Raw genomic sequence first — 14350 nt, forward strand, 5'->3', positions numbered from 1 at the left:
AACCCAGCAAGATCTCATTGTCTAGCAAACTAGTTTCTCTTTTCTTCATTGAAGAAATGATTCTTTCTGCAATAAACCCTCCATTTCAGAAAGTACAAGCATCACATTCTCCCATTCTCGCCTCCTATTAATTCTTCAGATTGTAGCTTTTTTGTGGCTATATATGGTGTAGAAAGAAGAGTTTCCAATTCTGCAAGGTCATTTCATAGTCTTTCTGTTAGTGAAACATTAGAGTTATCTACATCTTCTAAAAAAGTTCTTAATTCTAACAACCTCTATATCATGTACTTCCCCATAGCAATGCTTGATCAATAATTGCTCCTTTTCCTGCTCCCTTCCTAAGAATGGCATCAATTTTGAAAGTTCTTGCTGATTACCTAAATTTACCATTGAGATTTGTAACTAAATGAAGTAACTAATGAATCAGTTTAATCACTAATGGCAAATATCGCATCCATCCTCCTCTCTTATATTTATTTATTAATGTCAATAAAATGGAAAATAACTATTGATTAATGTAGTCCATAAATAAAAATAAAAACTCAGCTTGTCAATATTTTTTTTTTTTTTCAATTCATTTTAATTTCATTTCAAATTCAAACTGTCCAACAAAAACTGGAGTTGGAGTCAACCTGTTTTTAGCGATTTCGGCTCCGACTCCTCCAAATCTGCCCAACTCTGATTCCGACTCCACAGCCCTGATAAACCCATAAGCATAAAGGAATAAAAATGCAATCTTACAATGAATGTGAATACTCATGTAATCAAAATTCTGGCAAATATATATATATATATATATATATATATATATAAACTTAAAACAGACCACACATACAATAAAATATTTATCATGAAAGACACCTGAAATCTTGATATAATTATTTATATAAAAAAAAAAAACTAGCAATCATGAGATTATTTACCCCATCAGCCACTAAAAGATTAATTTAAAAATGTTAGGCATTATTTAAATACAGCTATCTTGATGTAACATAGAGTTCGATGTAAGTGTATATTATAGTGAAAATAACGGATCCCTTTAATAGGAATATAACAGGAAATATTTATATATATATATATATATATATATATATATACAGTAGAAGTCCATTAGTCCGGCATCCAACAGTCCGGAATGCCCGATAGTCCGGCATCGCTCCGGAAAATTGTAAAAATTTTGGTTTTCTCCAAAAGTGTGTCTTTAAAGCAAATAAAACCGCTCGAGAGCTATTCGGAAGTTTTCGGGGTAGTTCGAGATCATCCGGAAGCGCTCGGTATTGTTCGGAAACAATTAGCGGCCGGCAAGTCTCAGCTGTCACAACAAATTCAGGTGCAGTGCAGCTCCATTAATCAATCATGAAGCGTCTTCGCCATTTTTTTGTGCGTTGTTGTTTTGTGTCCTTTCACATCGCAGTAAACGTAACTTTTGAAACTGTTTATAAAAAAAGTGATTTTCTTTCTAACTGTACAGTGACCATGTTTTCAAAACCTAAGCCTTCGAGTTCAAAAGGAGAGAAACGAAAACACGTAACACTGACTCTCAATCAGAAACTAGAAATCATCAAATGGCTAGAAAAAGGCGAGAATAGAAATGTTTTAATGAATGAGTTTAATATTGGCTCATCAACTATTTATGACATTAAAAAACAAAAAGATGAACTAATGAAGTTTGCTCTCAATCGGTAACAACTGAAAAATTGGCTTCTAGACAAACATTAAAACCAAAACTGGAACAGCTAGATAGTGTATTGTTCAAATGGTTTAGTGTAGTACGTTCTGAAGGAAAGCCGGTAACAGGGCCAATGATTGTTGAAAAGGCAAAGAAATTCGGCCAAGATTTAGGAGTTGCTGAAAGTGAATGTAATTAGTATTCTGATGGTTGGGCTCAGAAACTTTAAGTTTCGGCATGGAATTCGAAGACTTGATGTAACTGGAGAAACCCTTTCAGCAAACCAAAACTCTGCAGAAAAATACAAAGACGAGTTTGAGAAAATCGTAGCTGATAATGATTTAACACCTGAATAGATTTACAATGCTGATGAAACAGGGCTATTGTGGCGATGTTTACCAACATCTACACTAGCTGGGGGAGGAGAAAAAGCAGCCAAGGGTTTTAAAAAAAAAAAACAAAGACAGATTAACCGTTTTGCTATGTGCTAATGCGTCTGGAAACCACCGAGTGACCCCTTTTGTGATAGGTAAATCTGCAAAACCCAGGGCTTTTAAGAATGTTACACACTTGCCTGTCCAATACGATGCTCGATCAAATGCGTGGATAACTGCCGCCCTCTTTAAAGACTGGTTTTTTCACCACTTTGTGCCTGAGGTCAAGGAATCCTTCAAAAGCCTTGGTGTACCAGAAGATACTAAAGCCATCCTTCTTTTGGACAATTGCAAAGCCCATCTGCCAGTAGATGAGTTAGTTTCTGGAAATATTGTTGCTCCTCTGCTCCCACCTAACGTAACATCTTTGATTCAACCCATGGACCAAGGGGTTATTCAAAATTTTAAATGCTTTTATAGAAGGTCTTTTATTCAAGGCCTGTTAAATGCCGACTGTGACGTGACTGATTTTCAAAAAAGGTTTACAGTAAAAGATGCCGTCTATGCTATTGCACAGTCTTGGAACCAGGTAAAAAATACAACACTCCAAAAATGCTGGAGAAAACTTTGGCCAGCTGCAAACCCTGCATCTGACCTAACTCTACAGACTGATGAGGAAGAAAACCATCAAGACGCTCTGACCAAAGTTTTGGATGTCGTTAGAAGTACTGACAATCCCTTGAAAAACCTGCCTGAAGATGAGGTAGAGGAGTGGCTTTTAATCGATGAGAATGAGCCTGTTGAACAAGAATTAACCGATGAGGACATTATCAACATTGTAGTAAACCCTCAGCCTACTCAAAATCTTGAAGAAAATGACTCGGATGCCGAAACGGAAGAAAAGGAAAAAATCAGCTGGGCAGAAGCTGCAGAATCACTAAATAAGTTTATCTCTTTTGCCGAGGCTAGTACTAGCTACAGTGCTTCAGAAATTATTGATTTCCATATCATTAGAAATAAATTTTATACTAAACGCCAAAAGTCAAGAAAACAAAAAGACATTCGTGACTTTTTTAAATCTAAGTGAAATATGTTTTACATTACGTGTACATACATTATACGAAATGTAAAATAAACTTTGTTGTATGTATTTGCATACTGTATTTTTAGTTTAATTATTAACCTAATTGTTCTTATAATTACCGCCCGATAGACCGGAATTTTCGGTAGTCCGGCACCAAGCCGGTCCCGAACGTGCCGGATTATCAGACTTCTACTGTATATGCATTTAATAGTGACTTTCAAAAACTTACTGATAAAAGAAATAACAAACAAAACAGAAAAGTGTTAAAATATGACAGATATACCCAAAATGTGTTAAAACCAAAAATAGATGAGATTGCTTGTATTTTAACTGAAATCACATTATGTACTTATGTTTCACACACTTATTTTTCATGAAATTATTGAAATTTTCAGCTTTTATTTGGTCTTTATGTTTTTCTACAAAATATACTTTCAATAATATCTTGCTGCATAGCTTTAATGGAAACTATATTTTGAACATCAAACACTGTCTAAACATATTCATAGCTTCCAATATTTGTTTGTTTAAAAACATCTTTTTTCCCCCTTTTTTCACATTCTTGATTTTGATGTCATAAAAGTTCAATAATTTAACTTGTTTTGATCTTAGTGCAGGACTTCAAAATTATTACTGTTTATATTACAACACCAAAAAAACGATAGTAAAGCAAGTAGTGTTAGGTTAAGATAATACTGTAGAAATTCAAACATATTTCATTCATTCCATTGTTTCCAGTACATTCATTAAATTTGAAAAACCAAGCAATCTGAGTTTGTACTATATAGAACAAATTCAAAAATCCTTATTATGGAATTTTTAGATAGAATCACAATTTGTTACATGAAACTTCATTCATTGACATTACATAATAAATGTATTTAAAATAAGATCACATACCAACTCCTGATATTACACCAAAAACACTAGGAGGTTTAGACATCTTTTTAATTTCTTCTGCTAACAATCTAGTAGTATGTACACGACTAGCATATACATTTTGTTGAAAGCCAGGAGTCCACCTAAAGTAAGAAAAAGTCTTCCTTTTTGTCACTTTGTACATTATACCTTCTGAATTTTGTTTCTTCATATATAGAATTAAATATATATGGTAACATATAAAAATTACCTTAACTATACAGGTACACAAAAAGTGAAAATCGTAACTACTAATTGAATACCAATTTATTTATAGACATGATACAGATGAACCTTTACATTTGAAATAAAAACTGCAAAGCAATAACACAAAGTTGAATTAAATATCACTATTGGAAATAAACTATACCAGGGGTTCTCAACCAGTGGTACGCAAGAGACGCAAAGAAGCAAAGTATTTTTAACTATTAAATTCAAAAAATAAAACTCCCGACATCCTAATTGAGTTTTTTCTCTAACACTCGTAAATTTATGTGATCTGATCTTTTTTCAAGAGTGGTGATGGTAGTAGTACTTTGTCGTGGTGATACTAAAGGTTTTTGATTTTTGTTTGGATGGTACGTGTTAGTCAAAAAGTTGAGAACTGCTTAACTATATTGTTTGGTATTCTTTGGTAACATAAACTAATTTCAAATTCTTAGCAGACTGGGAATAAAAAAAAAAAAAAATGACAGTCTTGGGAAAGTTTTAAAACAAACCTTTCTATCAAGGCAATATTATTTAAGGTAATACAGTCAAAAGTCGTTAATTCGGACACCCATAATCCGGAATGATCTATAATCTGGACCTCAAAGGTTCAAACTTTCTGCACATGCATCGCACTGAAAGGCGTAAGGCCTTTACGGCTGAGAATATGCTTGTGCGCGTGTGCAAAATACATTTACAAGTGCGCGTTTAATGTATAACAGACGGTATAAGATAAGCTAAAATTATTTAATTATCTATTTCAGTTAATGTTGCAGATTGCGTTGTTCCTTAATCTTCGAATTGGATCCGGCTTATTATTTTTTGCAGACTGTTAGAGCAATTTTATAAAAGTAAGCTTGAACTTTCGATTATGTTAAATAGAATTTCTGATATATATTTATTAATATGTAAATAATCTACGAAACGAAAGTATGTTTCGAAGTTCATTATACAAAAAATGGATAAAGGCATATCCTTTGTTTATCCAAACTTTAACGTTTATCTTTAACGCCCCAGCGCAAATGATTTGGAAGTTGATGTGTCAGCACTATCCTTATCTTCAGGGCAGATGTTTTTATTTTATTTGGCTTATGATTCCTTATTAAATGTAGTATTTCATCTCGATGTACTCCATCTTTGATATGATTTAAATCAAATTCCTCGTCATTATAATTCGCTTCCGATAGTGAAGAAAGTAACAGAGGTTATTGAAAACGAAAAAATTTCAATTGACAAATTAGTCGGTATTCTCGACACAGCAATTATAGGACTTGAACAGCGGAACTTTGTAACTAAACAAGAAATTATGTCTGTTTAAAGAATTAAAGGGAATGTATTTTCACATAAAAAACGAAGCAAATTAAACAACTTACATTGAAAGAAATGTTTAATAAAGTAAACAAATAAGCTTTTTTTTTTTGTAAATTTTGATACCCTTTAGATAATAATTGTTCTTTATTTCATAAATTACGGTTTCATATTTTTAATTTTAAAATTTCTGCATGCCATCTTACCAGATTTAAACTGATGATCTATAATCCGGAAAAATTGATAATCCGGAATCGCCGAAGTCCCGACGAGTCCGTATTAACGACTTTTGACTGTACTCAATTTAAAATTTAAAACCAAGTCAAGTAGCCAATGGCTACATAATTGAATCAATGCAAGGTTAGCTCAAAACATCTCATCGGGATAATAACTTAACTGTTGGCAACTATAATGGAAGCCAAAGACTACGATCTTATCTGAGTTAGCAATACAGTCAAAAGTCGTTAATCCGGACTCGTCGGGACTTCGGCAATTCCGGATTATCGATTTTTCCGGATTATAGATCATCAGTTTAAATCTCGTACGATGGCATGCAGGAATTCTAAAATTAAAAATATGAAACAGTAATTTATGAAATAAAGAACAATTATGATCTAAAGGGTATCAAAATTTACAAAAAAAAAAAAAAAAAAAAAAACTTAATATTTATTTGTTTACTTTATTAAACATTTCTTTCAATGTAAGTTGTTTAAGTTGCTTTGTTTTATGTGATAATACTTTCTCTTTAATTCTATAAACAGACATAATTTCTTGTTCAGTTACAAAGTTCCGCTGTTCAAGTCCTATAATTGCTGTGTCGAGAATACCGACTAATTTGTCAATCGAAATTTTTTCGTTTCCACTAACCTCTCTGTCACCTTCTTCATGTCTTTATCCATTTTTTTGCAGCAATTCCACATTTTGTTTGACGGGCATCGAAACATACTTTCGTTTTGTAGATCCTTTGGGAGCTCCAGCATCGGAAATTCTATTTGACATAATCGAAAGTTCAAGTTTACTTTTATAAAATTGCTCTTAAAGTCTGCAAAAAATAATAAGCTGGATCCAACTCGAAGATTAAGGAACAACGCAATCATCAACATTAACTGAAACAGATAATTAGATAATTTTAGCTTATACCGTCCGTTATACATAAAACGTGCATGCGAAAACGTATTCTGCGCTAGCGCACACGCATATACGCAGTCGTAAAGGTCTTACGTGTACGCGTACGCGTAAACGCCTATGCACATGTGTCAACGCGGCACATGTGTCAACGCGGCACATGGGCAGAAAGTTTTTAGCTTTGAAGTCCGGATTATGGGTGTCCGAATTAACGACTTTTGACTTGTACTAGCAACCAGTAGCGTAGCTAGGACGGGACAAAGGGGGACATCCGTCCCCGGGTGCAGCATCCAGGGGGTGCCAAATTGATGATAAACATTTCAGAATGAAATGTACATGAATGAAATGTTTTCCATTCTTGGAACACAGAAAGGGGTGCAAAATCTTTAGGTGTCCCTGGGCGCTGAAAACCTTAGCTAAGCCTTTGCTAGCAACATAGCCTCAAGAGACAGAAATACAGTCTATCTTGCAATCTAATAACTTCGGCTTAAATACTTTAAACCTGATTTCCATTATGATAGAAAAATTGAAGGGAGATGTGACAATAACAGATCTAAATCATAACAGCTGGTTAGATTAACATAATGTACTCTTACAAAATTATACCATGGTAAAAATACATGCTTCAATTATGGAATTCCAGCCTGATCTTTAAAATATGGTAACTGGTAGTTTGGCGACATTTTGGAGGCGATAAAGGTTACTTACTACCTGGGACTTTGGTAATAATGTGAGCAGTACTCAGTTCCGATTACGCATTATTTCGTGTGAGAGAAATGAGAGATCATGGGATATGTCATGTGATATTAATGGACGAATTACGGTTCTTTAATCGGAAAAGGGGGGAAATCGGGAAAAAATCTGGAAATTTTGTATTTGTCTTTATTTTGTGTTGTGTGAAACAGTGTTCGTTAATTTTTGAATCCCATGGCCCTAACTAAAGTGAATTCTAAATGGGTATTCAGTGGGATTGAAAGGGGTAGTAATAAGTAATTCTTTAAGGTTGTGCGAGATAGAAGTAAAGATGTTTTATTAAGTTATTTATTTTACTTGGTACCTTGGTGTGAACTATAAGTATGATTTTAAAGATCCTGAAACAGAAATAAGAAAAGTTTATCGAACACGTAATCAAGATTCTGAAGAAGAATAGGTAAGTTAGTATTTTTAATTATTTGAGGATATTATTTTTATGCATTGTTCTAAATGTAAGGTGGAAGTAAAGTAATTTGCGTAAACGTGCATGGAAATAATTTAAATATTTGACACTAAGTATTTGTAACCATTTGTAATGTTTGCGGTATAAATTAGTTAGTGACGTTTGTAATATAATAGATAATGTAGAGGTAAAAGCTTTTTGGATATTTTATTTATTTTATACGGGGAAATGTTCATATTTGGAAAGGGTATATACTTTTTCGCGATCAGGTAATTTCAGATATGTTCTTTTTACCGGTTTTAAAGATTCAGAAAATTGTTATGCATTTTCGTGAAATTTTTCTAATTTATGAGAAAAAAGCAGTGTACATGGATATAGTGAAGAGTGTGCGCAATGCCATTTTTGTGCAATTCTGGGATGTTTTTTTAAGTAAAAATAAGTCGACGTGTACATGGTTTAGTGATATTTTAATTAAATGATAGTTATTTTGTGAATTTTATGTTTGTAGGAATTTGGTATACGTTTAAGTTGAAGTAAACGTGCATGGAAATAATTTAAATATTTGACACTAAGTATTTGTAATGCTTGCGGTATGAATTCGTTGGCGACATGTATAATATAATAGATGATTTAGAAGTAAAAGTTTTTGGATATTTTGTTTATTTTATATGTGGAAATGTTCATATTTGGAAAGGGTATATACTTTTTCGCGATCAGGTAATTTCATGTATGTTCTTTTTACCGGGTTTAAAGATTCAGAAATTGTCATGTATTTTCATGAAATTTTTCTAATTTATGAGAAAAAAGCAGTGTACATGGATATAGTGAAGAGTGTGCGCAATGCCATTTTTGTGTAATTCTGGGATTTCTTTTAAGTAAAAATAAGTTGGCGTGTACATGGTTTATGTGTATGTGTTATTTTGAAAAACGCGTAAGGAGTATGGAATTGTGTACTTTTTCCCAATTTTGCAGTGAATATTTGTCATGATTAAGCAGTTTTGTTAGATAAAATTTCTAGCATAAGTGTAATTCGGCTAGTAGATTGTTGGAAGAAGTGTTCAGTAGATAAAAAGAAAAGAAACGTCTTTACTTCGTGAAGACAAAATGGCGGCGGGAAAAAAAAATAGAGGGTTGCTGTAGGAGAGTTGGTCGCCAAAAAAACGCCAAGTTACCATAATGTAAAGATCAACCGAATTCCATTCTGTTCCAATATTAACAAGTGATACTGCAGATTAGGTAACATCAAAAATAAAGAACGTTTCCATATTAATGTAACACAGAAAATTATTTAGTTTAAAAATCTGAACACATTTTGAAAATTGCTTACTAAACTTTAACAATGTGTGATGCTTACTTTCGTGTAGGATCAAGAACATTCTGGCCTGCTACATTGATGACAGCAACACACGATTTTGGCAAGCCTTCAGAAGCTAAATCATTCTAAATCAGATAACACTTTTAGTAATTATACATAGATTATAATGATTTTGATATTTAATCATGGTAAAGTTGTTGTAAAGTAAATTGAATATATCACAAGTTACAAAATTATTTATAACCCACATAATAATTTGTAGGAAAATTAAAATTTAACATAAGTTACAAATATGTAACATTATTTTTTATTTTTATAGCATTAGTAGACTTGAAACACTTTTTAATTTAATCTTGATTTAAAAAAAAAAAAAAAAAAAAAAAAAACTACTACATAGGTAAAATCCTATTCTTGACTGTAGATACATTCATTCATAAGAATAACAAATATTATATATTTAGTTCTTCTATTCCACTTTTAGTTAAAGAAGCAAAACATTCTTACATATTTACCCAAGATATAGCATTCAGACTTGGTTGTCTAGAAATAAGTAATACATCATATCCTATTTCTTTCAAGTTCCTTGTTATTGCTCGTCCTATAAAACCTGTACCACCACCTAGAACAGTTACACATATTAATCAAAGGAGAAAATCTTTACACTGATCAACAAAGCAATAATAATTAATGCTTACCAACGACAACTGTTCCCGCTACCATTATTCAAACTGCAAAATATATTAGTTCATGTTATTTGTATAGATTTGATGATGTAAAATTTAATGATGAAGAATATATTCAAATTTTAATTAAATTTAACACAAATACTTTATAAACCAAACAAGAAAATTTAGAAACTTATAGCAATAAAGAATTTGGAGAGGAGGGGAAAACTTCTAATTATAACTAAGAATTTTATATAGTTTACATACAGCGTAATTATTAAATTTTCTAAAAACTGAAACAGTTACGTAATTACAAAAATAGAAACAATTTTTTGTTCTTTAATCATCAATGTAGCTTTTTTTGTTAAATTAATGTAGTGAAAGCAAAACTAATGCAAATTTTTCTTCTTCGGATTAAACTTCAAGTCAATACTGAAAGCCCGCAGGGAACATTCAAGTCGGTCAAGATTCAAACGCGCGACTTCCAAAAGTCATTGCAAAAACATTGCGAGAATATGTGCTGCCATCTAGCGATATCTATTTGTATTAATATATCATTGACGGTTATTAAATTCTTAAAAATATCTTCGTGTGTATATGTAACACCAATCAGTATTAATATTCGTAAAATTAGCGCTCAGTATTTACAGCATAGAACCTCAATCAAAGTTTGTGTAGAAGACACAATGAGTATGGTCATATTGCAGATAGAAATCTTGCTGGCGATCCATGAATTTGTCGCCAAGGGCGGTCATACACTCGTGTGCAAAATTGAGAGAATTTAATTTAAAAATTATATTTATTTTTATGACAAATATTGAACTAAAGATACTAATTATGCCGCCGACGAATTATGCAAATACTCAAAGTCGAAGAAATAAGCCTGCACTTGCACGTCCACGGAGCTGTGATTGTAAAGGGAATATAAAGGGTTCTCGGTGATTTGTGTGCTCGTATTCCTTCACAATATTCTTCGTGTTTCTCATAAGAGTTAGGTACATTTTATAAAGCATCATGTAAAATGAGTAGCCAAGAACGAATGAATGACGGAGAATTAGATGGAGAATTGTCGGTAGACTGGAGGTAGTTCAATCACAAACGCAGGTAGCTACAGAATTGTAACCCAGTCTCGTCTGACGCGCAGTCTCGTCTGCGATTCGTGGAAAGAGTTTTATGACACTGGATCCATACTGAGAAGACCTGCGAGCCCAAAACATTCAAACAAAACTTCAAATTTAGATTGCATACATCGAATTTTGGTGCATTCAGTGGAGGATTTAAGTCAAAATTCCATCTAATACAAAGGCATAAGATCAAAAAACAAAGGAACTGCAACTATTTAATGAAAACGTGCCTAAAGTATGTGCAGTGGACTATCTTGGCATCATGACTAATTAAAAACTCACCTCGACTGATCATACAAAGTTTATTCGCAGGAAAGTGAATGCAGTCATTCATAGCCTCTATCGTCTGCTTGGAAATCATTCAAACTTAAGCCATAAGTGCAAAAGGCATCTTTACATGTCTGTGAAAAAACCAATTGTCATATACGCATGCCCTGCTTGCAATCCCACCTGCAAACGTAAAGATCCTGCAAACCCTACAGAGTAGAGTGCTGAGAATAATTACTAATGTCCATTATGTAGTGAGCATCGCGATCTTAAAATCCCGAGAATGCAAGTGACTTTTAAAACACTCAACGACAATTTTTTCCATAAAGCGGTTAACTGTCGTACTGTGAACTACTCAGATTTTTTCAATATGAAATTTTAGAGCATGACAAACTTTTAAGACCCTTCCCAGCACATTTGCTAGAAGATGAAAATTTCATCATCTGATTTTGAAAACCCTATCCCCCATTTTTGATATCAAGTCACAGAAGTGTGAATGGACTGTATACGAACTATGCAGTTGTATATATTGTTTATAGTATTTTATTTCTTTTTCACTTATTTTATGTGCAGCGGTACTTCACTGCTGGTACTGTTACTGGTCGGCCAAGATCGACAACGACGAATGAGGATCGTTGTTTGGCCCTTTGAGCGCGGCGACTCAGAAATGATACAGCTTCACAACTTTCACGTGAGCTGTAGGGTGTCACTGAACACGCCGTTTAACGATCTACGGGTTCCCGAAGGCTTCATGGGATAGGGCCCTATGCCAGAAGACAATTTGTTTGTGTCCCGCTCACTGCAGTCGTAAGCGAGAGCGTTTAGCATGGTGCAGACAACACCCACCTTGGACCAGACTTCAGTGGAGTATTATGCATTTTGCAGATAAGTCGAGATTAAGCCTGGACACTGATTCTAGGTGTTCCTATGTCTAGGAAAGAGCCAAACAATAATATATGAAAACAATACTATTCGTCAATAAGCAGATGAAGTAATCATTACGGCGGAGGAGGTGTAATGGTTTGAGTAGGCATTTTGTTGGACGGCCGCACACCCCTGCATGAGGGGTGTGCAGCCCCTGCACCTTCAGTGCTATGAGGAATGGAGAGATCTTAGAGACCTATGTTAGACTTTTCAGGGGCGCAGTTGGTCCTGAGTTCCCATTAAATAGGCGACACCTCTCGTCACATAGGGATCAGCTTCTCGGCGATTACCTGGAAAGCGAGAATATTTGTCGTATGGAATTGGCCATCCAGTTCTCCTGAGCTTAACCCTAGAGAGTATGTCTGAGATGCTTTCGGGACGGCAATTTCATCTGGCCATCTCTCTCAGAGAACCATCTTGAATTTAAAAACGGTCTTGCTGTAGGAGAGGGATCGACAGCCACAGGGTGCTCTTAACTGCCTCATGTCCAGTATGCCATCATGCTTTATACCCCCTATTAGACTCATCTTCAGTTCCATAACAACGTGGATTTTGGACTTCCCTTCATTGTCATACTGATTATCGTGCGTAAATTAAATGACTTTTGAATGGTACATCTCTTTCTTTGTTACATATGTATATTCATACAAAATTTCATTAAAATTTGTATACTAGTTTTTCAGAAATTCGACGTAATATGCAAATTCTCTTGATTTTGCACACGATTGTACAAATACATAAACATATTTGTATAGCTCTAATAAGTTAAAATTCATTATCTAAATAATGAACCACAAAATAATGAATGCAAATACATCCAAAACATTAAGTAACATCAAGTTAGAATTTATAATTTTGAATGTGAATGCAAGTAAACTGAATAAAAAGTCAGAAAAGAAGTGAAAAGAATATCGGCAATTGCATCCTCTGAAAGTTCTAAAGAATGGGCATAAAAATTGTAAGATTCTTCCTGTTCTGCTTCATAAGCTCCACAATCTGTTACAGGCCGCGGCTGTCTCTCCAAGTTTCCTCCACCTGACCCCATCCGGCGCAATAGCCTTCCATCGGTTAACTCCAATTAACCTTAAATCTTGCTTGACATCATCTATCCATCTAATGGATTTTTTTCCTTTCCGTCTTACTCCCTCAGTTCTCAAAAAGGTTACCTTTTTGGTTGGAGATGCATTATCATATCTAAACACATGGCCCAGCCATCTGATACGAGATGCCTTTACGATTCTCACAATATCAGTTTCACCATATTTCTAATATTTTCATGATTATACAGAATCTACCCATGCCATTCTGTTGTACCAGCCCAAAGAATTTTCTTACGATTTTTTTTCAAAAGTTGATATCAGGTCTTTCTCTGCTCTGTTAAGTATCCAACATCCACTTAATTGTAAGATTGGTTTTGTTTAATACGGAGAAATGGAGTAGTTATATATTTTTTGCTTTTAAAAGTCTTCATAAAATTTGTTAATATTATAAAAAATATTTTTAAAAACTTAACTCTTTTTAGTCCAAAGGGGCTTTGTCCCTGAAGGTTTAAGGACTATTGTTTTCGTCTTGCGATTTTGCGTTGGTTTCACTTTTCAAACTGTTGCCATCAAACGTTAGAGTCCTGCATTATATTTGAAGAAATTAAGTAATGAAAAATCTGCATAAACGCATGCATATTTCTCGCATTGTGATAAAACAACGATACACAGAGCCATCGAATTTTGAATGACGTAATCCTACTGCGAATATGAGCATGTGGAAGCCCAAATTTGAAATTTGGAATTCGTTTTATTATCTATTTCATATTTTGTAAAACTTTAACGAATTTTTGATTAACAAACTCAAGGATTTCAAAGCGAGCAATGGCAATGTTATACAGAAAAACATTTTTTTATCTCCAGCGCGCGAGACTCTGTATCGGAAATTCTAGATATGCTCAATTTAAAACTATTTTGCGATATTGCTCTTGAACTGAATTTTATGGTTTAAGTGCGAAGAATATGATATTTAATAAATAAAGGTAACAGACAAAATGTTAAAAAAGTCCTTTTGGAGGTAATTTAAAATCTGAAAACTTTCATATTCTTTTTTTTTAATTTAAATAACCGTATTAAGTAAAATTCAATAAAGGATGGGAAGATAAAACTCATCTCGAAATAAACATGGAATGGAACAAGAAAATTTATTATATTTTAATCGAAATATTTTCAT

At 33.5% G+C, this 14350-nt stretch overlaps 1 protein-coding gene across 3 annotated transcripts in view; it reads right to left on the minus strand.

The window, feature by feature from the left end:
• Positions 1-14350, minus strand: part of LOC118192973 (epimerase family protein SDR39U1) — a 65905-nt gene that overhangs the window by 7626 nt on the left and 43929 nt on the right. The window contains exons 1-5 of one of the 3 annotated variants that reach the window (XM_035364003.2): positions 10136-10315; positions 9852-9884; positions 9669-9775; positions 9196-9281; positions 4028-4149 (exon numbers count right to left, since the gene is read on the minus strand). In XM_035364003.2, coding sequence (XP_035219894.1) covers positions 4028-4149; positions 9196-9281; positions 9669-9775; positions 9852-9876 — 340 coding nt within the window. In that variant the 5' untranslated portion in view covers positions 9877-9884; positions 10136-10315. Of the gene's footprint in view, positions 1-4027; positions 4150-9195; positions 9282-9668; positions 9776-9851; positions 9885-10088; positions 10316-14350 lie in introns of those variants that run through there. The other 2 variants (XM_035364004.2, XM_085819283.1) reach the window with 2 other exon arrangements.

This window comes from Stegodyphus dumicola, chromosome 6, assembly GCF_044657685.1.
Source record: "Stegodyphus dumicola isolate Sdum_Otavi_A_Nest chromosome 6, ASM4465768v1".
Taxonomy (NCBI): Eukaryota; Metazoa; Arthropoda; class Arachnida; order Araneae; family Eresidae; genus Stegodyphus; species Stegodyphus dumicola.